The sequence below is a fragment of the Dipodomys ordii genome, unplaced genomic scaffold (genome assembly GCF_000151885.1).
Source record: "Dipodomys ordii isolate 6190 unplaced genomic scaffold, Dord_2.0 Scaffold94, whole genome shotgun sequence".
In the NCBI taxonomy this organism is placed as follows: domain Eukaryota; kingdom Metazoa; phylum Chordata; class Mammalia; order Rodentia; family Heteromyidae; genus Dipodomys; species Dipodomys ordii.
Genome location: NW_012267310.1, coordinates 1049614 through 1073825, shown reverse-complemented (window position 1 = coordinate 1073825; position 24212 = coordinate 1049614). Strand labels below are relative to the sequence as shown.

General features: G+C 41.3%; 1 protein-coding gene across 1 annotated transcript in view; it reads left to right on the top strand.

Moving 5' to 3' along the window:
• The window catches only part of Eif1ax (eukaryotic translation initiation factor 1A, X-linked), a 28190-nt gene extending 12818 nt beyond the window's left edge, over positions 1–15372 (top strand). Inside the window, exons 2-7 of the mRNA XM_013026458.1 lie at positions 4629–4712; positions 7221–7324; positions 8258–8308; positions 9506–9587; positions 10426–10517; positions 15093–15372. Coding sequence (XP_012881912.1) covers positions 4629–4712; positions 7221–7324; positions 8258–8308; positions 9506–9587; positions 10426–10517; positions 15093–15098 — 419 coding nt within the window. The 3' untranslated portion in view covers positions 15099–15372. The remainder of the gene's footprint in view (positions 1–4628; positions 4713–7220; positions 7325–8257; positions 8309–9505; positions 9588–10425; positions 10518–15092) is intronic.
• Positions 15373–24212: the final 8840 nt, after the last annotated feature.

The window sequence follows — 24212 nt, the reverse complement described above, 5'->3', positions numbered from 1 at the left end:
CTTTTTTTGGGGGGGGTCCGGTCGTGGGGTCTGAACTCTGGGCCTGGGCGCTGTCCCTCAGCTCTTCAGCTCAAGGCTAGAGCTCTACCACTTGAACTTGCCTATGTGGTGCTGAAGAATTGAACCCAGGGCCTCAGACATAGCAAGGCAAGTACTCTACCACTGAGCCACCTTCCCAGCCCCTAAAGAAGAGATTTGAAATTTTCATTGCCAGTGGCTCAAGCCTGTGATGCTAGCTACTCAGGAGGCTGAGATTTATGGATCACAGTTTGAAGCCAGCCCAGGCAGGAAAGGCTATGAGACTTTTATTTCCAATTAATCACTAAAAAAGAAGGAAGTGGAACTCTGGCTCATGTGGTAGAGCACTAGCCTTGAGCAAAAGAAGCTCAGGGACTGTGCTCAAGCCCTGAAATTTTTATTTCCTTTAGGGACTAAATGTTCTTTTAGAAAGATAACCAGATTTAAAAGGTTACCTATTTTGTTCTATTTTTTTATACCCTTAAGTCTGATATCATTCTTTGAAAAGAGAAATAAAGAGCATTTCATTTTGTAGCAATAAAATAGCAAGTGGAATGTTTAAGGTATGATTAATTCTGCCTAAGTTAACAAGAAATAAATCTTTGTTTTACAAATAACGTTTGAAGCATACAGAAATACAATAGATACTAAGAATCCATTACCCCTGAATTTAAGAATTACAACACAGATTGGTTTTGTTTTGTTTTTCTTTTCACAGATTGATTTTAAACCTTCCGTTTATCCTTCCCTTGTCTCTTCACTCTTTCTAGAAGAAACTACCATAACCATCCCAATACATGTAAATCTAATTGAGTCCTCCGTGTTTTTAAGCTACTCAAAGAAAAAGAACTTTTCAAGACTGTCGAATATAGAAACAAAGTAATATTTATCTGTTTTTCTTCATTGGAAACTTATGAAGCCTGGTGATTATAACCTTGAGATAGTTGACACAAGAAATAAAAATTGCCATCAACTATGTGTTGGATGATTTTTGTTTGGGGCTGATTCTGTTTTTTTTTCTTTTTTTTTCTTTTTTTCTTTTTTTGGTCATGGGGGCTGAACTCTGCGCCTGGCTGCCCTGTCCTCAGCTCTTCGGCTCAAGGCTAGCGCCCTACCACTTGAGCCACAGCACCACTTCCGGCTTTTTCTGCTTATGTGGTGTTGAGGAATCGAACCCAAGGCCTCATGCATGCAAGGCAAGCGCTCTACCATTGAGACACCTTCCCAGCCCTGGGCTGATTCTTACCAATATATTTCCTCTAGAAATTCTTAGAAACCCATTCTCAAGTCCGGATAAAAGCATCTTTTGGCCAGTCATGTAAAGCATTTGGGTAAAGTACTCGCAGTCTTTAAATAGGTTACCACCTATGATTTGACAATGACCATTCCTTTAGAAATAGATTATTATTGACTGGTTTGTTTGAAAAATTGACAAATTTGGGTGTATAGCTCGGTGAACAGAGCAGCTATGATTCTTACTCTTAGTGGCACTTGTGCTCTAGATCAACAAATTTGCTGATTAAATGGCTAGAGGGCACCTTTTTCTCTGGAGTTTCAATGTGCTGACAATTCCTCAAATACTTGACTCAAGAAAGGAGTGACGCTAAGAAGTATTGTACTCATTACCTGACTTGTGGAATTGTAACCCTTCTGTACAACACATTAATAATTTTTTTTGGGGGGGGCGTCCAGTCGTGGGGCCTGAACTCTGGGCCTGGGCCCTGTCCCTCAGCTCTTCAGCTCAAGGCTAACACTCTACCACTTGAGCCGCAGCACCACTTCCGGCTTTTTTCTTTTTGCTTATGTGGTGCTGAGGAATCGAACCCAGAGCCTCATGCATGCAAGGCAAGCGCTCTACCACTGAGCCACCTTCCCAGCCCCAACACCTTAATAATTTTTAAAAGTTAAAAAAAGAGAGAACAGGTTAGGGAATTGTGGAGGCCCACCTAACAATAGCAGAGCTATGTGAGGCTATCCCAGGTGAAAGTAAGTACACTAATTGTAGAAGTTAGATACGTGTGTGCATGTGCACACATGTGCACATGTGGATCCTGGGGCTTGAACTAAGCACCTAAGCACTGCCCTTGAGTTTTTGTGCTCAAGGCTAGCACTCTACTTGAGCCACACCTCCCCTTCTAGCTTTTTGGTGGTCAGTTGGAGATAAGAATAGCTAAGATTAGCTAAGATTACAGGCAAGTACCACCAGTGCCTTGCTCCAGACGTCTGCCTTTACAGAGATTGTCACATGCATGGTCATTTTATTTGAGTTGGGAACTCTGGCTGCCTCTGTAAAGTTTTCCCATGAATCCCTTGATATCCCTACCACTTAGAGTCTTCCCATCTTTTGGAAATGGTTGCCAGTTGTAGTTAGCTTTTGCAATAAGAAGAAAAGGCTTTGGTGATGTACTCTAATGTGAGGACTTAGAAAAAAATACCATTAAATATGAATCTTGGCTGGGTGCTGATGGCTCATGCTTTTGATTGAAACTGCTCAGGAGGCTGAGATCTGAAGATTGCAGTTGAAAGCCAGCATGGGCAGGAATGTCCATGAGACTCTTTATCTCCAATGAACCACCAGAAGATCAGAAGTGGAGCTGTGGCTCGAAGTGGTAGAGTAGTAGCCTTGAGCAAAAAAAGTTCAGGGAAGGTGCCCAGCCTGGAGTTCAAGCCCTATAACCAACCAAAAAAGGTGAATTTGGACACCTCTGCTCACTGACTGTAGCCTCATAGAACCACTGAGCTTCACTGAACTTACTAGTAATCTGGGATTGAGTGAACTCATAAAGTGATTGTTACAATTAAGTGGATGACATTACATAGTGGTTAAGAGCATGGTCACGAGGGTCACACAACAAATAAGGATGTTAAGGATCAGCCTTTTAAAAAAGGAAAAATGAATTTTGAGTAAAACTGAGCTTGAGCTAGGCACCTGTGGCTCACACCTGTAATCCTAGCTACTCAAGAGGCTGAGATCCGAGGATTGCGGTTCAAAGCCAGCCTGGGCAGGAAAGTCCATGAGACTCTTCTTTCCAATTAACCACCAGAAAACCGGAAGTGGTGCTGTGGCTCAAGTGCTATAGTGCTAGCCTTGAGCTGAAGAGCTCAGGGACAATGCCCAAGCCCAGAGTTCAAACCCACACCACCTACCAAAAGAGAATACTTTGTATCTGATCTTCCAAAGATACTTTGAGTGTATGTATAAGCGAACATGAAAGCTTCCTTTTTATACCACTGGATGCTTCCTATTTATTTATGCCCCTGGTGGTTTTTTAAATTAGTTTTTTGTTGCTCACATTGAGGCCTCCTGGCTGGTTGGCTTGCTTGCTTGCTTATGCTCCTAGCTAACACTTGAGCCACACTCTCCAGGCCCAGCTCTTTGCAGGTTATTTTGGAGATGGAGTCCCACACTTTTCTGCTTGGGCCGGCTTTGAATCAAAATCCTAAGTAACTGGAATTACAGATGTGAGGCACTGGCATCCAGCTAGCCACTGCCTTTTATTTTTATTTTTTATTGCTATTATAAAGGTGATGTCGGTACAGAGAGGTTACTATTTCATAAGTCAGGTAATGAATACGTTACTTGTTTTTTCTATTCTTTTTGTTGGTCGTGAGGCTTGAGCTCAACCTAGGCACTGTGCCTGAGCTCTTGAGCTCAAGGTGAGCGCTCTACCACTTGAGCCACAGCACCACTTCCAGTTTTCTGGTGGTTCATTGGAGATAGGAGACTGATGGACTTTTCTGCCTAGGCTGGCTTTGAACCGCAGTCCTCAGATCTCAGCCTCCTGAGGGTTAGGATTACAGGTGTGAGTACATTACTTTTGGGGCAATGTCCACCCCTTCTTTCTCTCCCAGTTTTTTCTTCCTCTCCCTGCCCACAAGTTGTATAGTTCATTTTCAGCATAGTTTCTTTTCATGCATTTTAAAAAATGAAGAATTTAAAGATATACAGTATATTGATTTAATATCTGAGTTCAATGAACATGGTAAACTGGGACTTCACATGCATTATAGGATGATTGGGACAGGTAAATATGTTGTATTATTGCATAGTAGTTGCAAATACGGCTTCTGTATAAACAATTGAAATAGGGATGTCATTTAAACACCAGCTGTGTAAAAGAAAATAAGTTGAGTATTTTAATTGTATAATTTCACTTATTTAAAACACAAAACAGTTGTCTAGCTTGTGTTAGACTCTGGAATTTCATCCCAAGAGATAGTGATTGTGTGTATCTGGGTACTGTCCCAAGTACTAGCTCAAGGCTAGTGTTCTTCCACTTGAGCCATGGCTCTACTTCGGGTTTTTTGGTAGTCAATTGGAGATAAGAATTTCAGTCTTTCCTACCCATGCAGGCTTTAAACCTTGATCCTCAGATCTCAGCTTCCTGAGTAGCTAGGATTACAGGCATGAGCCACTAGCGCCCAGCCACCAGCATACATTGTTTTAAATGGAGATTTATGTTTCTTGTCACAAAAGTGTCAAAGAAAATTCCATGAAGAGTAGGGAAGGTGGTGTGGTGATGTTAGTATGATAAAGAAGCCTTCATTTAATATCCCTTACTGCTTTGCAAATAATTCAAATCTTTCATTTCTTCTATAAAAACCATTAGGTAAAGGAGGTAAAAATAGACGTAGAGGTAAGAATGAAAATGAATCTGAGAAAAGAGAGCTGGTCTTCAAGGAAGATGGACAAGGTAAGCAGTTTTATAAGTTGGGACGTTTTTAGAACTCTTTTTAAATAAAAGATTTTATTGTAAGTACTTCGTGGAATTGAGAAAACAGGAATATCGCATTTCATTGTACTGCAAAGAAAAGACTGTTGCCATCTTATTACAGAGTACTTTTTATCAACTCATACAGGCAAAACAGACAGAAATACCAAGATAAGACTTGTCATAGGAGTAACTGCAAATGAACTCCACAAAACAGTATAATGTATTTAAAAGGACTGTCTCTCAAGTCAGTGGTCAGGTTCAAAACTTCCAAGTTTAAATAGTTTTGGTAGGTTCCACTTAGCTTTTATTGTGGTACTGGGGGATTGATTCCAGGGTCTTATACTTGGTGGGCAAGAGCTCTTATTACTGAGCTACATCCTGCGCCCTTGTTTTTCATTATTTTAGTTTTTGAGGCAGAGTTTTTACAATATAGCTCAGGCTTGCTTTAATATATGTAGCCAGGCTTACTTACATTAAACTCAGTCTTCCTGCTTCCTCTTCTGCAGTGTGCACTACCTCACCTCATACACCTTTTCTTCTTTAACTATGAGATTTACTCTATATATTTAACAGGGATCCTGTTCATAATCCTGAACTGGAAACCGCATCTCCCTTTACTTTTCTCCATTTCACATTCCTCACAGTTCTCTAGAGCCTCTCTTTCAGGTTTTCTGGTCTACTCACTATGCATTTGTGCATTTCTGTAAATACACAGGCTTTCTTGAACATTTGCGGTACAACGAAGAATTAATTAGACAGGAAATGTAGCCTTGAAAGCTATAATTGATATTCCATGATTTAGTGAGCTTTTTTCTTTTTCTTTTTTGTGCTGGTCCTGGGACTTGAACTAGGAGCCTGGGCACTGTCCCTGTGCTTTTGTGCTTAAGGCTAGCATTCTGCCACTTGAGCCACAGCTCCACTTCCTGTTTTTTTTTTGCTGATTAATTAATCAATCATGTAGCACAGTGTATTCAGTAGACTGCACTTTTTAAATATGTGTGCCACTACCAGGGCTTAAACTCCTCACATTATCACTAATTTTTTTCACTCACAGTTGATGTTCTACCACTTGAGTCTGGCATCTTGCTGGTTAATCGGAGATAAAAGTCTCTAGGACTTTTCTGCTCAGGCTGGCCTCAAAACAACCATCTTCTGGATCTCAACCTCCTTGAGTAGGTAGGATTACAGGCATGAGGCAGCCACTAGCACCCAGCTAGATTATATACATTTGGAGGCTGAATCCCAGATTATTATAGAGCTTTGTTACCCAGTACCCTCAGTATATGATTAATCAACTACAACAAAGTAAAACTGAATGATTGACTTTTCTAGACCAAAAAGATTTTTTGTTAATACCTGATCAAGATTCGTAACACTAAATAAGTTCTCACTAAATCACTTCCTCCTTTCATAAGCATACTGTACAGTTTTGTTCCCCCTCCTTGTATCCTTTTGCCATGCTAGGGATGGAGCCCACTTAGTTGAACCCTTGTGCTGTACCTATAAACCACTAAAATAGGGGCTAGGAATGTGACTTAATGGTGAGTGCTTGCCTAGCATGCATGAAGCCCTGGGTTCGATTCCACAGTACCACATAAACAGAAAAGGCCAGAAAGTGGCGCTGTGGCTCAAGTGGTAGAGCGCTAGCCATGAGCAAAAGAAGCTCAGGGACAGTGCCCAGGCCCTGAGTTCAAGCTCTAAGATTGGCAAAAACAAAACACTAAAATATGAAACATTTTCTTAGCCTTAGTCATTTGTGCCTCCTCCAGTGGTTTATTTGGGCAGACAGGGCTTTACACCCCCCCCCCCCATCCTTGTATTTTCTTCTCTACTTTGGAAGAGAGGCTGCCTCCAGTCATCTTGAGGTACTGGGCCTGCTATGTTAAGTCACTTCCTCATGTCAACCCCTGAAATTCTGTGCCTCTTGAGTTGCCACCCTCCCACTTGGTCTCATAATCCCTTTCTCAGAGTTCTTTAACGTAGGCAGTGAAAAGATACTGGCTAAACTATTTTTGGAACATCTTTCTGGCTTTCTAAGAACTGTAGAACATTACCAAAAAACTATACTTAAAAAGTCCATGAGCTTTACCTCTAAAGGTTCTTAGAGAAAAGATCAAAGTTGGGTAAGGCTCTGAACATACAAGAGATTGATGGGGTGTGGCATACATATTGAGACAGTCCACCTTTGATCTCCAGGAACAGCATATAGTCATGAAGACAGTAAGTAATCGGCTTACTCAAAATGAGTAGATAATTAAAGCATGTTTAACAGCAGACACGGGTTATTAAAGAAATAGCATTACAGAGTCTCTAGCTCTACCATTAACTGGCGTGGTATTTAAATTCCTTGTATGTATTTATATTTCCATTGTATGTATTTATTCCTAGCCAATAGAACTTTTAAACTCCTGTCAATTGTGTATAGATATTTAAAATTGCTTTTATCAAAAATTTGAGCAATGTTTCATACCTTCTCTGTTTCCCCAGAATACGCTCAGGTGATCAAAATGTTGGGAAATGGACGATTAGAAGCAATGTGTTTTGATGGTGTAAAGAGGTTATGTCATATTAGAGGGAAATTGAGAAAAAAGGTAAGTATAGAGATTTGTGTAAGAATAAAATTATTTGTAGGGAGAAAGTGTGTGTGTGTGTGTGTGTGTGTGTGTGTGTGTGTGTGTGTGTGTGTGTGTGTGTGTGTTTTGCTGGGATCCATCTGGGCCTTTCACAATGTAAGCACACCATAGTCTACCACTGAGGTACGGATTGTACCAGCCTTCACCTCAATCAACACTTTATATGAGGGCCAGCAATTTACCTACAGAGTCAAACAGCAAGACACCTATGTTGTATTCCTACCCAAAATATTTAATCTGAATCATAAGGAAATAGCCCACAAGTCCAAGCTGAGGGATACTTTCAAAACCTTTGTTCTTAATAAAAATGAATGTCATGCCGGGTGCTGGTGGCTCATGCCTGTAATCCTAGCTACTCAGGAGGCTGAGATCTGCGGATCATGGTTCAAAGCCAGCCAGGGCAGGAAAGTCCGTGAAACTCTTATCTCCAATAAACCACCCAGAAAACGGGAAGTGGCACTGTAGCTCAAGTGGTAGAGCGCTAGCCTTGAGCTGAAGAGCTGAGGGACAGCGCTCAGGCCCAGAGTTCAAGCCCCACGACGGGCCAAAAAAAAAAAAATTCTTGAATGTACTTGAATTCAATTCCTAGCCGAAAAAGTAAGTAATAGTGTCCCAACTCTGATTTTGTTTTTTGTGGTTGTAATTTGATTATGTTAATCTTGTTCCCAAGCTAAAGAGGTCTTAGAAACAGTGTGTATGTGGGTGCAAGGAACACAGGAAGAGACAGGAGATAAAACCATGTAATTTTTCTCTTCTCATATATCATAACCACTTGAACTTGTTCATAATTTCAAGTCCTTTAATTTCTAAACAAATCATAATTTCTCTGGAAAAATCTTGATTTTTTTCATTTCATGTTAAATACAACATGCAGTAATTTTTCTTTTGTAGGTTTGGATAAATACCTCAGACATCATATTGGTTGGTCTCCGTGACTATCAGGTAAATATTACATTTGAATTTCTCTCCCCCCCCATACTGTTTTTTTATTGGCATCAATAAAAACAGGGGGTTTCTTTTTTAACAGCTACAATAGTCTATTGAACTCTTTTATAAGAGTTTACAAGAAAATCAATTTTACACATCCAAAATGGTATCACAATTATGAATTACAGCACAGACAACAATATTAAATGGGCATAAAACAAAGCTTAGGTGAACAGACAAGTAATTTAGCCTTCAATTTATTAACATATCTGTGACTCTTCCAAGAAATGTAAAAACTCCAGGAGCTTCTCATTGATACATATCCAAAGAAGCACAACTACATGGAATGGTATATTTCCTTAGGCCATGGTGCTCCTCTGTTTTTGAATTGTAGTGTTTTAGCACTCTGCAAATTATGGTTCCAGGAAACTTCTATTACAAAAGACTTCTAACAAAAGGGTAATAGTAAAAATGAATTTAAAAAACAGCCAGGCACCAATGACTCCTAGCTATTCAGGAGGTTGAGATCTGAAGATTATGATTCAGAACCAGCCAGGGCAGGAAAGTACAAGATTCCTTATCTCCAAAAACCATCCAAAGGCCAGAAGTAGACCAGTAGCCTAAGTGGTAGAATAGTAGCCTTGAGCAGAAAAGCTAAGGGACAGTGCCCAAACTCTTGAGTTCAAACCCCAATATTGACACATTCAAAAAAAGCTAGAATATATACAATTCTGCTTTTATTAAAGTGAAATCTATAAATGTCTTTTCTGAGCTTGTTAATTATTAATCATGCATTTAAGCTATTTCTGGGTTAAACTCATGTTTTCCAGAGAGTGGAAGAAAACTTTAAATTTTAAAGAAATTGTAGCAAAACAATAGCAAAAGTGTGTTTGTGTGCGTGTTGGTCCTGGGGCTTGAACTTGGGGCCTGGGTGCTGTCCCTGAATTTTTTGCTCAAAGCATGTATTCTACCACTTAACCCCCAGCTCCACTTCCAGCTTTTTGATCGTTAATTGGAGATCAGAGTGCCCTGGACTTGTAGCCCAGCTGGTTTCGAACCTCTATCCTTAGATCTCAGCCTCCTAAGTAACTAGGATTATAGGCATGAGCTACTGGTGCCCAGTAAAAAATGATTTTTTAAATTCAATTTAAAAATAATTTATGAAATAACTTGTACCAATATAATCAGTTCTGAAAGCTATTTCTTTTTAAGGATAACAAAGCCGATGTAATTTTAAAATACAATGCAGATGAAGCAAGAAGTCTGAAGGCATATGGCGAGCTACCGGAACATGGTAATGACTGAATTAATTATATGATGTTTAGTTTATCTGTTGGTGTTTGGTAAAGAAACTTCTTTTGAAATTTTACTTTAGTATATAAGCCCCATATTTCTGCAGGATGCCAGTCAGAAGAGGAATTATTTTGTTAAATTTATTTTTAAATTTTTTTAAGAATTTTTTTATCTGATATGCCTACAGAGTTGGGCCCTCAGCACTCTAAAAAAATCCTTTCAGAGACTCAGTGTTCATATGTTAAATACAAAGTAAAAACAATAACTAGGTACTTGAGACTTTTTAAGTCAATTTTCAATCCATGTATTCTTGTATCTGTCGTGGAGAATTTTTTTTGCCAGTCCTGGGGCTTGAACTCAGAACCTGGGCACTGCCCCTGTGCTTCTTTTGCTCAAGGCTAGCTCTACCATTTGAGCCACAGCGCCACTTCCAGTTTTTTCTTTTTATGTGGTACTGAGGAATAGAACCCAGGGCTTCATGCATGCTAGGCAAGCACTCTACCACTAAGCCACATTCCTAGCCAAGAGTACATTTCTTTTTGGACTGTGCCACCCCTTCCCTCACTGTCTCCCAGTTTTCCCTCCCTTCCTCACCCACAAGTTGTATAGTTCATTTTTAACACTTATATGGAACTTGGTATAATATTTTACTCTGTATAGTAGAATTGGTAGGAAGAAAGAAGTTTAGAAGGCTCTTCTTATAATAAAAACAAAGTTATATGGTTGGCTTATAGTTTCCTTTTATACTAACCACATTTTATATTAGACCCACTTGTAGGCAGTTACATGATATAACATTTCAGTTACATCATGAATGTATTTGTCAATTGTGTCTTTAGCTAAAATCAATGAAACTGATACCTTTGGACCTGGGGATGATGATGAAATTCAGTTTGATGACATTGGGGACGATGATGAAGATATTGATGATGTAAGTATACCTGAACTCATGTTTAAGAACTATACTCAAAAATCAGTCCTTTCTGCTCAGTTTCTTTAATATTAGAAATGTAGAACACTTAAATAGTAAGAGTATTTAAGTTGTTGGAGGGATCGAAAGTTAGTAGGGTGACTGGGAAAGGGGAGGGGATCAGAGAGGTGCTAGGGAGTAAGAGAAGGTAATAGAGGGTGAACATGGATAAAATATGGTAATATTTGTGCATTTTTACAGTCTTCATCTGATTGTTCTAGATATATGCTGTGTTTTTTTTGTTTTTTTTGGGGGGGGGTCCGGTTGTGGGGCCTGAACTCTGGGCCTGGACACTGTCCCTCAGCTCTTCAGCTCAAGGCTAGCGCTCTACCACTTGAGCCACAGCACCACTTCCGGCTTTTTTCTTTTTGCCTATATGGTGCTGAGGAATCGAACCCAGGGCCTCAGGCTTGCAAGGCAAGCGCTCTACCACTGAGCTACCTTCCCAGCCCCTATGCTGGGGTTTTTTAAAATTGTTTTTAAGATAGGTTTTCAAAAGAAAAAAAACAGGCTCTTACTGTATAGCCAGCCATACTAGCTTTGAGCTAGAGACGCCTTGGCCTTAGGCCCTTGATTGCTGCTATTTCAAGCATGCACCATCACACCTGATTTTATTTTGGCAATACAAATGCCAGGTACTTTAATCATAACTGGCTTAAGAATAAATAGGACTGAGCTGGGCACTGGAGACTCACACCTAGCTAATCAAGAGGCTGAAATCTGGAGGATGCTGAAAGGAAAAGTCGAGACCCCATCTCCCAATTATCCAGTGAAAAGTCAAGCTAAGCTGGGTACAAGTAGCTCACACCTGTAACCCTAACTACTCCGGAAGCTGAAATCTGAGGATCACAGTTCAAAGCCAGCCAGGGCAGTAAAGTCCATGAGACTCTCATCTCTAATAAATACCAAAAAAGCAGGAATGGAGCTATGTCTCAAGCTAGTCTGGAGCAATGAAATTCAGGGACAGTACTTGGGCCCTGAGTTCAAGACCCAAGACTGACAAAAATGGTCAAGCTAGTGGTATGGCTCAAGTGGTAGAGCACCTGCAGAGCATGCAAGCAAAGTAGTCATGAGGCTCTGAAGGTAAACACTGATACCACCAAAAAGAATATCTAGGATTGGTGTGGCTCATGTGTTAGGCCCTAGGTTCAACCCCCAGCATTGGAGAAAAAGAAATTTAGTTGCCAGGGGTACGTAAGTGAAATGTATAGACTGGTTGTCTGGCATGTCCAAGCCACAGGCTTTGTCCTCTGCACCACTAAAGTTTTGTGGGGTTTTATGGTGCTGATTCTGGAGCTTGACCTCAGGGCCTGGGTACTATCCCTGAGCTCTTTTGCTCAAGGTTAGTGCTGTACCACTTGAGCTGTACCTCTGCTTCTGGCTTTTTTGGTGCTTCACTGGAGAGGAGAGTCTCACAGACTTTCCTGTCCTGGCTGACTTCAAATTGCTATCCTCAAATCTCAGCCTCCTGAATAGCTACAATTACAGGCATGAGCCACTGGTGCCTAGCACAAAAACAGAAGTTTAGTAAACAGTTGAGAAATACAAGACCATATCAAAGGAGTGTACTTGTTCAAGTAAAATAAAAGAATTATTATACACTAGACATAGTATATAGCCATATCATCCCAATTAGGTATATAGTATGACTGTCTCAAAAAAAGAAAGGATTGTTTGAACCAGCTCTATATAAAGCATTGAAATTAGAACATACATTGAAATCATTGATAAAATAAAAAGCTATTGACAAATTCATGGTTTTATGTGTTTAGTATTCTCTATTGGCATATTCTTGGTTTGAGGTTAGTATGTTGATTTTGAGGAAAATAGTTTTTTCCTAATAATAAAGTAGTATCCACAAGAAGGGCTCACTGCTCTTCTGTTATTACTGAAGTTAACAAAGTTTATAACTTGGTCTTTTAGTAATATCAATTTAAGAATTGATTAGGATATCATAAGATACTCTCAAATCTGGTTTGAGCTGTTTTAAGTCGAAAAATAGTAACATTTGATTTGATTGAAAGATGTAATTTCATAATACCTAGAGCACCAAAGTTGTACAGTAGAATTACCCAAGATTTTCAGAGATACAAGGCTAGACCTGGGGAAATATGATTTAAGGACAAGTAATACCACTGGGATTCTACAGTCACTTTTTTTTTTTTGGTCGGTCTTGGGGCTTGAACTCTGGACTTGGTTACTGTCCTTGACCTCTTCAACCACAATCCTCAGATCTCAGCTTCCTGAGTAGCTAGAATTGTAGGTGTGAGCACTAGGATCCGGCACTACAGTCACTTTAAGGGACACACATGCATGCATGTACACACACACACACACACACCACTGCAAATACTGAAGTCCTTTATATAAAAATCTGTAGTATATATTCTTTCATGTTCTTTACATTGTCACCACACACACACACACACACACACACACACTGCAAATACTGAAGTCCTTTATATAAAAATCTGTAGTATATATTCTTTCATGTTCTTTACATTGTCTTTAAATTACATATTAATACCTAATACAATGCAAATCATAAGTAGTTGCTGTCCTGTATTATTTTAGGGATTAATGACAGGAAAGAAAAGTGAACATGTTAAGTACAGATACTTTTCTTTGTTGTTGGTCATGGGTCTTGAACTCGGCCTGCACACTGTCCCTCAGCTCTTCAGCTCAAGTCTCTACCTCTTGAGCCACAGTGCCATTTCTGGTTTTCTTGTGGTTTATTGGAGTTAAGTCTCACAGACTTTCCTGCCCAGGCTGGGTCTGGCTTTGAACTGTGATCCTCAGATCTCAGCCTTCTGAGTAGCTAGGATTACAGGTGCGAGCCACCGAAGCCTAGTCAAGTACAGACACTTTTTATTTTTCAATACTGCGACTTGAATTCCAGGCTCACACTCTCATGAAGCTTCTTTGCCCATGGCTGTCTCTCTACTGCTGGAACCATACTTCCCCTTTCAACTTTTTGATTGTTATTTGAAAAGATGAAGAATTGTGAATTTAGCCAGCCACTGGTGGCTCATGCCTTTCCTAGCTAATCAGGAGAGTGAGATCTAAGGATCACATTTCAAAGCCAGCCCAGCAGGAAAGTCCATGTACCTTTTTAAAAACATTTTTTTGGTCGGTTGTGGGGCTTGAACTCAGAACCTGTGTGCTGTCCCTGAGCTTTTGTGCTCAAGGCTTGTACTCTACCACTTTGAGTTCTACATCCAGTTTTCTGGTGGCTAATTAAAGATAAGAGTCTCATGGACTTTCCTGCTCAGATAGGCTATCCTCAGATCTCAGCCTCTTGAGTAGCTAGGACTAGAGGTATGAGGCACCAGCGCTCAGCATGTGTCACTCTATCTCCAATTAACCACCAAAAAGCTGGAAGTAGAGCTGTGGCTCAAGTGTTAGAGCAATAGCCTTGAGCACCAAAAGCTCAGGGACAGTGCAAAGGCCCTGAGTTCAAGTCCCAAGACCAGCCCCCTCCCCCCCAAAAAAAGAATTGTGAATTTGCCTGGGCTGACTCTTAACCTTGATTTTCAGATCTCAGCTTCCTAAGTAACTAGGATTACATGAGCTACTGGCATATAGTCAAAAGACTTTTTAAAATTAACTTATCCATATTTTGGCAGTAAGATTAATGACATGTAGCTGGTATATTGTGGAATAAGGAGTGAACCAAACCTTTTTTTTTTTTGGGTCCGGTCGTGGGGCCTGAACTCTGGGCCTGGGCGCTGTCCCTCAGCTCTTCAGCTCAAGGCTAGCGCTCTACCACTTGAGCCACAGCACCACTTCCGGCTTTTTTCTTTTTGCTTATGTGGTGCTGAGGAATCGAACCCAGGGCCTCAGGCATGCAAGGCAAGCGCTCTACCACTGAGCCACCTTCCCAGCCCCTGAACCAAACATTTTGACAGCTGTCCTGAGATAGGATTCTAGAAGATAAAGGAATCTTAACCATACACACCCAAGTGATAGATTAAGGATCTAAGCAAGGTAAAGATTTTCTTAGGAAAAGATTTCAAGATCTGTGTCAGTGCTTCTAATGCCCAGTAGGCAGGCAGGGAGATTGTAAAGACAGTGATTATTAAAATAATATACATTTTCTTGAGCTTTTTATGATATCTTTCTATATCATTTAGAACCCTTTATTCCCCGAGACATTTTTTTCCATGTGCTTTGGTAGGTGCTTTAGCTTTTATACTTATTTCTATATCCAGATGGAGAAAAGGAATTAGGACATACTTGTTCTAAATTGGACAACTATGCTCCCGTGTGTCTGTTCTCAATTCCAAAATATAAAATTGCAAATCACTAGCACAACAGAGAAGACCCTGAGCTTTTATATTGTACATAACAGAAAACATTATAAAGGATCTGAAATTAACTGATATTTTTCAATTGAGAAAAACCTGGTATATGGGTATTTCTTCTTCAAATGGGTTTGTTTCTCAGATAGTCTAAGGCAGTGGACATTTCCGTTAGCTGACTGCTGGGATATGTGAATTGTTTTTTCCTTTGACCTGATGTTCTTTTGTCTTTCAGATCTAGTTCGACTCAGCATCTTACATTCCAGTTTTTCTGATTGTCCTGCAGTTTGAAATCCGGCAGTAACTCTTAAAGAAGATTCAAAACTTAATAGCATGATTGTAATTTGTTAAGGCAGATAGCCTTGTTACTAAGGTTCTTTAAAAACTGTTAACATTATGTTAAGACCACGCTTAATTTAAAAGTTAAAAAAAAAGCATTACTGCTTTTACTACTTTGATTACATCTAGTAAGTAAATTGATGTCTTGAATAAACAATTTGCCTCATACTCATGAATTATGATTAAGTCCTACTCTTGACTGGCCTGTTAATTATACAGTCTTTTAAGTGTGTACAAGTTAGTCTAGATGCTTTGAGGTTTGATATGACTTGAGGGAAGAAATCTGTATTTGGAATCAAACTCAATTAGTTTGTTTTTCATATTTAAGTAGCATTAGTATTTTATATTTTGATATCATCCTACACATTCTTTTCATGGTCTTATTTTGACATCATAAATATTTAGGGAGAAGAAGCATTTGCAAAATAATTTTTTGAACCTAGATTTTAACTGCAATTTTTGTTATGCTAACAGTTGCAGAAGTTGAACACTAGGTGGCACCCAGTTATCTTAATATGGAAATACTGATAGAATAGTTGAAGTGACTTTTTTTTTACTAGTATGCATAAGAAAATTTCCCAAAGATGGAAAGATTTTTGTTGATTGTATGCGTTTAGAATATTTTTTCAGATCAGAAAGATTATATTTAAATTTTTGGTTTTTATTTTCAGAAGTCATATTCATGTAATTTTTAATTTTGAGTGGTTTATAAACATATAAAATGTATATAAATGAAGACTTAGGTTCATAACAACTTGCATAACTTTTCAACTTATATCTGAGCTGGGGAAACAGGAGGGATATTAAACTTAATGAAAGGTGGTCTCCAATTTTGAAATAGAACAGCTATAGCTGAGAGATACAGTAGAATGTCACTATCGGAGTATATTGTACCTTGACCTTGTATTCAGGATTTGTTATGAGGACAGTTCTTTTGGGAGAGGTTGTTTTTGTTTATATTGAGAATTTAGGTTGGCCCTTATTTTAGTTTTTAAGTTATTAGCCACTAATAAAGTGAAATTAGGGGTGGACTAGTCGGACCTCTTTAGCCACAGTGATGAAAAGTGGTACTGCAACTTAAAAATAAGCAGATCTAGCCAGGCATTGGTGGCCAGGCTGGGCAGACAAAGCCAAAAGACTTATCTCCAATTAACCATCAAAAAGCGAGATGTGGAGCTGTAGCTCAAGTGGTAGAGCACTAGCCTTGAGCACAACAGCTCAGGTACAGCTCCTGGGCCCTGAGTTCAAGCCCCAGGATGGGCAACAACAACAAATGCAGATCTTCTCTAATCTTATTCCTATTCTGTGTAGTTTCTGACAACTTCTAAGTGGAATGCATCTGAGATCAATAATTTTTTTTTCCTGCTGCAGGTACTTGGGTTTGAACTCAAGTCCTTATGCTCTTGCATGCTTTTTCATTCAAGGCTGGCATTCTGCCAGTTGAGCCACATCTCTACTTCTGGCTTTTTGCTGGTTAATTGGAGATAAGAGTTTCACAGACTTTTCTGCCCAGGTTGTCTTTGAACCAAGAGCCTCACATTTCAGCCTCCTGAGTGGCTAGGATTACAGGCAGAGCCAACAGCCCCTGGCCCGACTGGTTTTTAATACCAAAAGAAACCACTCTTGAAGAGTATACTTAGCTACTATCTTCATAAGTACTCTAAACCTAAGGTATCAAGGCTCCTGTATAAGAGGAACTTTGCAGTGTGTCTATATCCTGATCCTTCCATGATATTTTGTAATGAAGGGACTCTGCATATATTATACAATTCCAAGTGGAATTGTATAACTCAAAAGTTGGTTTTACTACTTAACTCCTCTAACGAAGGAGTTTAAGGATTTTTTTAAATTTATAACTTAGGACTCCAAGTCATGTATCCACAGTGGTTAATGTTTTTATGTCTAGATAGTAACTGCAGTCCATGCTGGTGTATCCTGGAAAATCTGAACTCATGATTAAAAATGTTAAGGTAGGGCTGTTCATCAGTATCACGTGCCTACAGTCCTAGCTACTCTGTAGATACAGATCTGAGGATCATGGTCTAAAGTCAGCCTGGATAGGAAAATTCATGAGACTATTAGCTCCAGTTAGCCACCAATAGCTGGAAGTGGAGCTGTGACTCAAGTGGCAAAGCACTAGCCTTGAGCAAAACTCAGGGACATCCTAGGCCCTGAATATAAGACCTAAGACTTGCAGAAAGAAAAAAAATTGTTAAGGTAATGTAGCACATATAAAATGCTACTTGGAAAAATTAGTCCTCAAGAAAACTTTGCTTTGGGGAATCCTTTGTATTCCTATAATGCAAGACTAGTCTGTGGTGGAGAATGTCCAGTCCTTCAGGCCATGCAGTAAAGCCTTCGAAATCATTTGGTATATGTGGGAACATACTGGTAATGCTTCTCACAGCTACCCATGGTGGACTGCCATGATAATTTTGTATAGCTCTCAAATGATATTACAAATATCCAAATGGCTCTTAGCAAAAAAAAAAAAAAAACACCTCTGAAAGTTAAGCTAATACCCAGAGAGAAAATAAATGAGATCTAAAAATGCTTTTTACTGCTAAATGTGTGTGGTCTTTTACTAATTTAATAAGCTTGTGCAAAGCCCTATTTCTAATCCTTAGCACCACCTAAACAAAAATATTTGATAGGGTTGTATCTTTATTCTACTTCTAGTTAGATTATATACATGTAGTGTTAACTAAAGTGGCTAAGTCAAACCAAACATTATATAAAAAGACTTGCCAGGGCTGGAAATGTGGCTTAGTGGTAAGAGTGCTTGCCTAGCATGCATGAAGCCCTGGGTTCAATTTCTCAATACCACATAAACAGAAAAAGCCAGAAGTAGCGCTGTGGCTCAAGTGGTAGAGTGCTAGCCCTGAGCAAAGACACTCAAGGACTGCTCAAGCCCTGAGTTCAAGCCCCAAGACTGGCAAAGGGAAAGACTTGCCAAGGTTTAGTTGTTAAATCTTTTTTGGACATCAAGCTATTACAGAGCCCATTTTAGGAGTGTGGAAATTATGTGTGATGGAAAGTTTTATATTTTATTGAAAAGTACTCATTGATCTATTACTTTTCATATCTCTGGAATTGTGACTGTAAGTAATAGCTAAAAATGACTTGTAATCAAACTTAATATTGTATGTTTCACATAAACATTAAGTTATGAATAGGTATAAACTATTAGTGTTGACTGCAGGGTAATTGAGCAATCAAATAGGTAAATGCATGTTTTGAATAGAATACCTAGCTAGATTTCCACTTGATTTGTATTTTGTACACATTTAATGATATCCAGTATTGACAGTGACTCAATGATTAATGTGTCAGAATTAAAGATTTTTTGTGTGTTGTCATAAAGGTGGAAGGAATTTGTATTGATATGAGATGCTTATCTATCCTGCTTAGTGAGGATAAGTTTCATTTATACTGTTAGAACTCCCATGAATTTTGCATATAGTACTACAGTTGTCCTTTTTTTAATCTTTGTTTTTCTTCTTCCTATTCAGACAAGAATAATCTGACTTCAGGGGCTAGAAATGTGGCTAAGTGGTAGAGTGCTTGCCTTGCACGCATAGGCCCTGGGTTCAATTCCTCAGCACCACATAAGCAGAAAAAGCTGGAAGTGGCGCTTTGGCTCAAGTGGTAGAGCACTTGCCTTGAGTTGAAGAGCTGAGGGACAGTGCCCAGGCCCACAGTTCAGGCCCCATGACCGACAAATAAAGAATAATCTGACTTCAGTGTAGGTATAGTATGGAAAAATACTAGATTGAGTGGTATGGAAAGTGTATTGAATGTACACACACACCCTCCAGGAACTTATGAGGCAAGGTGTGAGAAAGGGGCAAGTAGGGGGCCCTGGCTGAGGTTATATAACCTGTACCCTAACTTCTACTCTGTTACCACTTGCACCTTCTCTAGCTTGTTTCAACTTGATGCCCCTCATCCTTAAGGCAGGGATGCTGAAAACAATATCTATTGCACAGAATTGTTGGGAGGATTAATAAGGTAGATGTTGGTATGTGTAACACTTAGAGCAGTGTCTGTCTCTTGGCTTTTAGCTAGGGCTATTAAGAGAAAGTGCATGTCCTCTGTAGTCACCATTTACCTTATCTTTTGCTTGCAGTTGACTCCTATCGTAGAACATGTAGAATATATATTTGTACTCATGTGGACACAATAGTTAATGTACTTGCTACCAACTTAAGACTAACAGATGGAAGTCTCAAAAATTGCTTGAAGATAATTTTATAGAATACCAACTGCACTATATTTCATTAGAGAAAGTTTATAATTACTAATTTTGATGGCTATGGGGAGTATTTCATCGGAAGTCTCTAATGTGTCGTTTTTAGTATAGATTAATGACAAATAGTACTGGCTGGTTTGAGGGTTTGCTTTCCCATCTTGTGGAATATTGTAAAGAAATCAGATGCAAACTACTGCAATTAGAAAATAAAATATGAAACAACTTTCAACAATGTACACAATTGAATTTTTGCAAACAAATACTTGAATTAAACTTGTTCGTAGTGATTCTGTTCTGAAATTTTGATTTTTTTAAAACAATGTGACTTGAAGGAAGAGGCATATGTTATGTTTCTTTTTCTTTTTGCCTGGTTTTGGTTGTTTGATCTGAATGGGCTCATTAAATCATATTCCAAACATGTGGTTATTTTTCTCAGCAAGTAGATTTGTGCCAAAGAAGACATTTTCTGGTAGTAATTCAATTTTTCAGAATGATATCAAGTTGCCATGTCATATATAATAGACATTTTGGTACCAAGTAATGACTGTATACATGTATGTGTACATGTGTACGTGTGTGTACTGGTACTGGAACCTGAACTCCTAGGCCTTACCCTCTCCCAATGCTTCCCCCCTGCTTTCACAAGGCTAATGTTGCTCATGTCTGTCAGTCTACCTTGTGAGCCATATCTCCACTTCCAGCTTTTTGCTAGTGAATTGGATTTAAGAGTCTTGAATTTATCTGCCAATACTGGCTTGGAATACAGATCTCAGCCTCCTGGGTCACTAACATCACCTGGCTCAACTTGCTCACGATTTTTTTGTCTTTTTTGTGCAAGTACTGGGGCTTGAGTCTGGGTGTAGATCATTAGTTGTTTTGCTCATGGCTGGTGCTCTTAACACTTAAGCCACTGCTTCTAGTTCTTTGGTGGTTAATTGCAGATAAGAATCATGGATTTTCCTCACCAGGATAGTTTTGAACCACAATCCTCAGATCTCAGCCTCTTGAGTTGCTAGGACTATAAGCATGAGCCACAGGTCCCCAGCTCTTGTCATTTTTGTTTTGGGTCCGGTCGTGGGGCCTGAACTCTGGGCCTGGGCGCTGTCCCTCAGCTCTTCAGCTCAAGGCTAGCGCTCTACCACTTGTGCCACAGCGCCACTTCTGGCTTTTTTCTTTTTGCTTATGTGGTGCTAAGGAATCGAACCCAGGGCCTCATGCATGCAAGGCAAGCACTCTACCACTGAGCCACATTCCCAACCCCTCATTGTTTTTTAATGTGTATCAGTTGTACCAAGTTGTATCTCATGTTCATATACTATATTTTGATCAAACTAGCCCTTTAATGCTTTCTCTTTCCCTGTTACATAGTTGTCATGTATTCAACGTTCATCCCCATCTTTATCCCTCCTCTCCCTGAAGCAGCCTCAGAATAATGTAGATATACCCAAAATTCAGCCACTTTTGCCTCAGATTTGCAACTCCTGAATAGTTGCTACAGGTACCCACCCCACCCTGAACTCAGATTCTTATGCTTGCCAGACAGGAGCTCTTACCGCTGAGCCAGGCCTCCATACTGACTTTTGCTGGTCATTTTTCAGATAAAGTCTTGCTTCCTGTTAAGTCATGGCTTGCCTATGTTAGACTTTTCTGTTGTAGCTAGTTTAACAGGCATGGACTACTGTGTCCCGCTCTTGATTGAAAAGGGTGGGTTATTTCTCCAACTCTGCATGGGCTGGTCTGGAATCAGGATCTTCTCTATCTCAACCTCCTAAGCAGCTAGGATTAGAGCATGAGCCCCCTATGCCGGGCTTTATCGTCATTTTTAGCCAGGTCTTACACCTCAAGAGTTAGAATAAAACCTCCAGGCTGATCATCCTCCAGGAACAACCCAAAAGACGTGTGGCCTGGGGCTCTGAGGAGGACTATCACATGGCAGGCTATGCCTAGGTTGTTATTGCCTAGAGGCTTGAGCTGCCCCTGGAAAGATGTCTTTTTTTGATATGTTTTTTTTGTTGCTCTGTTGTGGTGAGGATTAAACTCTGTGCCTCATGCATGTCAGATGAGCACTCTTGTCATTGGGTTACACCCACGGCCCTTTCATACTTTCAAAGAGACGTAATAAATGTGTGTGACAGGAATAAAAGGAGGTCCAATAGAAATATCTCCCCTATCCTCTGACCTCACTTGTGAAGCAATACACTTACCAGTTGCTTCTGCATGTGTTTCCAAAGGTTGTCCTTTGTTGAGATGCCGAACAGTACATATTTTAGGCAGGAGAGAGGGATGGGAAGTGGAGCATAGTTAGAAGGCCATCTTAGCTTTCCTTGATAGCATTGCTGGAGTCTGTCCTGAGTGATCGACCGCCTGAGATGAGCAAAGAGCGTGGAGGAGGGGTGCTCACTAAACGCGGCTAGTCAATCACTGGAACTTAATTGTGCTTGGAGGATAGGTCTCATGACAGCCTGAGTGGCGCCCACCTAAGGACCTAGCCAGGAACTGTACCCAGAGCTGGTGTCTGTACGCATTGCGGCACTGGCACAGGGGCGCCCACATCTGAAGACCTCGCCTGAAACTATATCTAGAACAGATTAAGTTTACACTTCCACACCCCAGTGTCTAAACATGGACAGGCACACGTGTGTGGGCACTATGCTCACACAGCAAGGTGTGTGTGTGGCCACTGTGAGAAACCACACCCTACATCATTACACGCTATGAGTGCATGTAGGTCCTGTCTGTATGTGGTGTGTGCTTGCTATGTGTACACACGGCAGGAAGAATTGTGTATGTTGCGTGCGTGCCGAGGTTTGGCGGGTCCGTGCACTGTTTGTTCGATCATGTGTAAGGACCTGTGTACTAATATATGCAGTACAAACTATGTATATTACATGTGCATTCCATGTACCCAATGCGTGAGAACCAAGGCAGATGATAGGCATGCTGTGTGAGAAGCTGTGCACAGTGTGCGCGTGCGCGCTCAGTAAGAGAATGCGCGTGCGGGTGCGCGAGGGTCCGGCGCGGCATGCGGGACCTGGGTGAGAACCGCGCTCCCGGAGTGAAGACGCTTGCGCATGCGGACACACACGAGTCCAGTGCAGCGCGGAGGTTTGGGTAGTGCGCCTGTGCGGGCGGCGCATCCCGATGGAGCGCAGCAGCAGTTCTAGAGCGGGATCCCGGGCTGAAGGGGCTACTCGAGGTGCTCTGCTCTCCGGGAAATTAGCCGAGTCAGTCTCCGTGCGGACTTTGCCACCAGCCAATATCAGGCCTGCAGGTAAAAGAAAAAAAAAAAAAAACCTCCAAGTGCCGGAGATGGCTTCGGACCCCCTCCCCTCCCCCGGGGAAAGGGGCGGGCTGCGCCTGGCACAGGTTATAAAGCGCGGGGGGAGGGGATGGGAAGGGGTGGCGCAGAGCTTAGATGAACGCCTTTGCCCTCTTTGGGGTCAAGTAGGAGCGAGGTCCTGAGGCCGCACCCTGTCTGCGGGTGGCAAGGTTCCTTCCTGAGGTGGCAGGGTGAGTGGATGTCCTTGTGGGTGTTGAGGGTGGGTAACAAGTGTGTTTGGGGCCCATGCTTGGTGCCCAAGGAAATTCTGGGGTGCTGGCCCCCGTATGGCTGGAGGTGGGGGTGGGGTACGAGGTAGAATGGGGGGCCGTTCTGAGGTAGATAGGGGAATGTGAGGTGGATACAGGGGAATCTGAGGTCGATGGAGCCAACTCGAGAGCGTTGGCTGGGTTTGCGCGTTCGCCCTCTCCACGTCCTGGAAAATGCGCACGAGCCCTAACTGCAGCCCCCCGGCCAAGGTGTCCCCGCGTTGCGCTTCTTTCCCGTCGCAGGGGCTCTGCGGGGGAGCCAGCCCGGCGTTGCCTACCTAGCGGGGGGAGGGGGGTGGGATTCGCGGGCTCCGGGCTGACGGCCCTCCCCCTGCGCCCAACACGCCGGGGCTGAGTGCGATCCGCCGCTCAGGTGTCGGGCCTTGAACTGCGGCTTCCTGAAGCCCGCGTGGCTGTCGTCCGGAGCTGATGGGCTGGTCTCATAGATCGGTGTCGCAGCGGGGAGATCGTGAGAACGTTGGGCAGAATTTGACGGGCGTCGCGTCCGCTGGGACTAATCTGTAAAGTGATTGCAGGTAGTGCAGGGGCGTAAGCAACGTGGAAACTGATTTCGTGCTATTTTTTCCCCCGTGGCAGCCCCTTTTTTTTAAATTTTTAAGTTAATAATGTCAGCTATTTTAGAACAATTTTTCCTAACCGCAGTCTAAATATCGACCAACTCTTCATATGATTTGAGGAATGATTACAAAGCCCACAAGTGAGCGGTTTTATGTAAAGTGGACGGGGGGGGGGGAGGGAGAGGGGATAAAGAAAATTTGGGGGCTGCGGGTGTGGCTCCAGCTCCAGACCTGCTTAGCCCAAGTTCCTAGGTTCAATCCCAGTAAGGCAAAAAAATAGAAAAACAAACCCTCAAAAGACAGGGTCTTGAGCTGCTGGCTGACATGCTAGGCTTGGAAATGTTTTTAAAAACACAGTTGGGGGTGGGGGTGGGACAGTGTTTTCTGTTTGGTTTAAATCACTTCCAGTTTGCATTTCTGTGTGTGTGTGTGTGTGTGTGTGTGTGTGTGTGTGTGTGTGTGTGTGCATGTGCATGCGCCTGTGCAGGTAAGCAGGTGTGTGCACTCAGGGTCTCATGCTTAATGGGCACACTGGATGGGCAGGCTTGCTGGATTGTTTTTCCAGCTCACCTATGGCGCTCTACCACTTGAGCCACGC